Source organism: Rhinopithecus bieti, unplaced genomic scaffold, assembly GCF_001698545.2.
Source record: "Rhinopithecus bieti isolate Rb0 unplaced genomic scaffold, ASM169854v2 scaffold_61348, whole genome shotgun sequence".
NCBI classification, from domain to species: domain Eukaryota; kingdom Metazoa; phylum Chordata; class Mammalia; order Primates; family Cercopithecidae; genus Rhinopithecus; species Rhinopithecus bieti.
In genome coordinates, this window is record NW_016823121.1 from 1 (window position 1) to 1,760 (window position 1,760).

The 1,760-nt window shown below is 58.8% G+C and overlaps 1 protein-coding gene across 1 annotated transcript; it reads right to left on the bottom strand.

The window, feature by feature from the left end:
- Positions 1-7: 7 nt before the first annotated feature.
- LOC108521426 (leukocyte immunoglobulin-like receptor subfamily A member 6) lies at positions 8-1,047 on the bottom strand (the record flags this gene model as incomplete). The annotated part of the gene is made up of 4 exons (XM_017861254.1): positions 999-1,047; positions 826-861; positions 401-685; positions 8-255 (listed from the first exon to the last, which is right to left on the bottom strand). Coding segments are annotated over exons 1-4 (603 nt in total), but the record flags the coding sequence as incomplete, so codon positions are not given.
- Between the last annotated feature and the right edge of the window lie 713 nt (positions 1,048-1,760).

Sequence of the window (1,760 nt, forward strand, 5' to 3'; positions counted from 1 at the left end):
AGGTGTTCCTGTAGTATCCATAGCATCTGAACATCCACCTGTGGCTGGGGGTCGCGGGGCCCACAGGGAACAGGGCCTGGAACCACGCACTGTGGAGCTGCTGTGAGTCCCGGATCCGGGGGAGCCTGTGTTCTCCTTCCTCAATCAGAACAAAATGCTGATATCCCTCGGGTGAGCCACATCGGAGGGTCACGTTCCCTCCTGAGGCCACCACAGGGCTGGGCAGGGCTGAGAGGGTGGGTTTGCTGTAGGCTCCTAGGAGAGAAGGAGGCACCGTGTACATGGTCTCCCACCTCCCACATCATCCCCAGGGCTGGGCTGTGAGAGGGAGACACCCCTGAGAGCCGACCCCTTTCCTGAGGACACAGCCTGGGGCTGGGACCCCTGAGTGTCCTCTCACCTGTCACCACCAGCTCCAGGGGGTCGCTGTGCTCTGACCAGCCTTCAGGGCTGTGATAGTAACAGCGAAATCTCCCTGCATAGTGCTCTGTCATGGATGGGATGGAGAATCTGGCCTTGTTCTTGGGCTCCAATGGGTTCATTCTGTCCCAGGGCTCTGTGCTTCCCTCTTTATCCAGTCGGTACTCCTGGGCCTCCAGGGTTCCCTGACACCAGATGGTCACGGGGCTCCCCCGGATGATCACAGAGCCTGGCTCAGCCCAGAGGGTGGGCTTGGGGAGGATTCCTGGAAGGAAATCAAAGCCTGGATCCCAGGACCTTCCCCACCCGTCAGATCATCCCAGCTCCCTGACCAGAACTGCTGTCTCCATCCCCAGCTGTCCAGGGTGAGGAGGAGGGACCTGGGAGAGCTGGGGACAGACTCACCTGCCTGCACATGGGTCCTGGGGCCCAGACTCAGCCCTGGAAGAGAGTTCCCTGTGAGAGATTTGCCCCTGAAGCCTAAGCAGACCTTCCCCTGCCTGGGAGCTGCCTAAAGCCCTGGGATCTCTTGATAGGCCAGGGCCTGTGGGATTTCCTCTCTCCTCTTCAAATCTCACCAAAGCAGAGCAAGGCTGTGAGGGCGGGGGTCATGGCGTCTATGGCGTCTCCTCTGTCTCCTTTCAGCTTTGCAAATGGATGAGCCCTCGGTGCTGGCAGGACAGAGACACACAGGGTGTGGCCCCTCAGAGGCTGAGTCCTTCTTATCAGGGGGTTGTCTCATCCTCAGCCCACAGGAACAGAAACCGCCCTCCCCAGGAGCCTGGCTCTCATTTCCCCAGGGCTGAGGTGGGGGCGGGCACCAGGTTCTCTGCAGACATTTCAGAGAGAAATGGGGTCTCCTTGCCCCTGGGTCACTGTCTGCCTGATTTATCTTTATCTCACTGAGGGCCAGGACACAGCAGCAAATAGACCCGGTGCCTTCCTGAGTCAGCCCCTTTCAGGCGAGGGCGACCGTGGGCTCCTCTTCCCTCTCAGAGCCTCCCCATGGGGTCTCCCTCCCTCCTCCAGCCCGTCCATCGGCTCAGCGTTGCGGGGTCCTTACCATGGCAGTCGTCTCTCCAGCCCCGAAGATGCTTCAGGGAAGATGCAGGTCTGTGCTGCAGGCAGACTCAGATCAGCAGAGACGCGCCTGACACCTGGCTGTGCAGCCCAGGCTGAGCTGCGTGTGGCAGTGAGCACAGAGGAGAAATGCGGGGAATAAAGATAATAAAACATATGTTTTTCTGTCCCTGGAGTGTGTGTTTCTTTTCTACCAAACAGTCCCTTTCTTGTCCCTTCAAGAACAATCCCTTCCTTTCTACCAAACTTCCCTTCTCTTT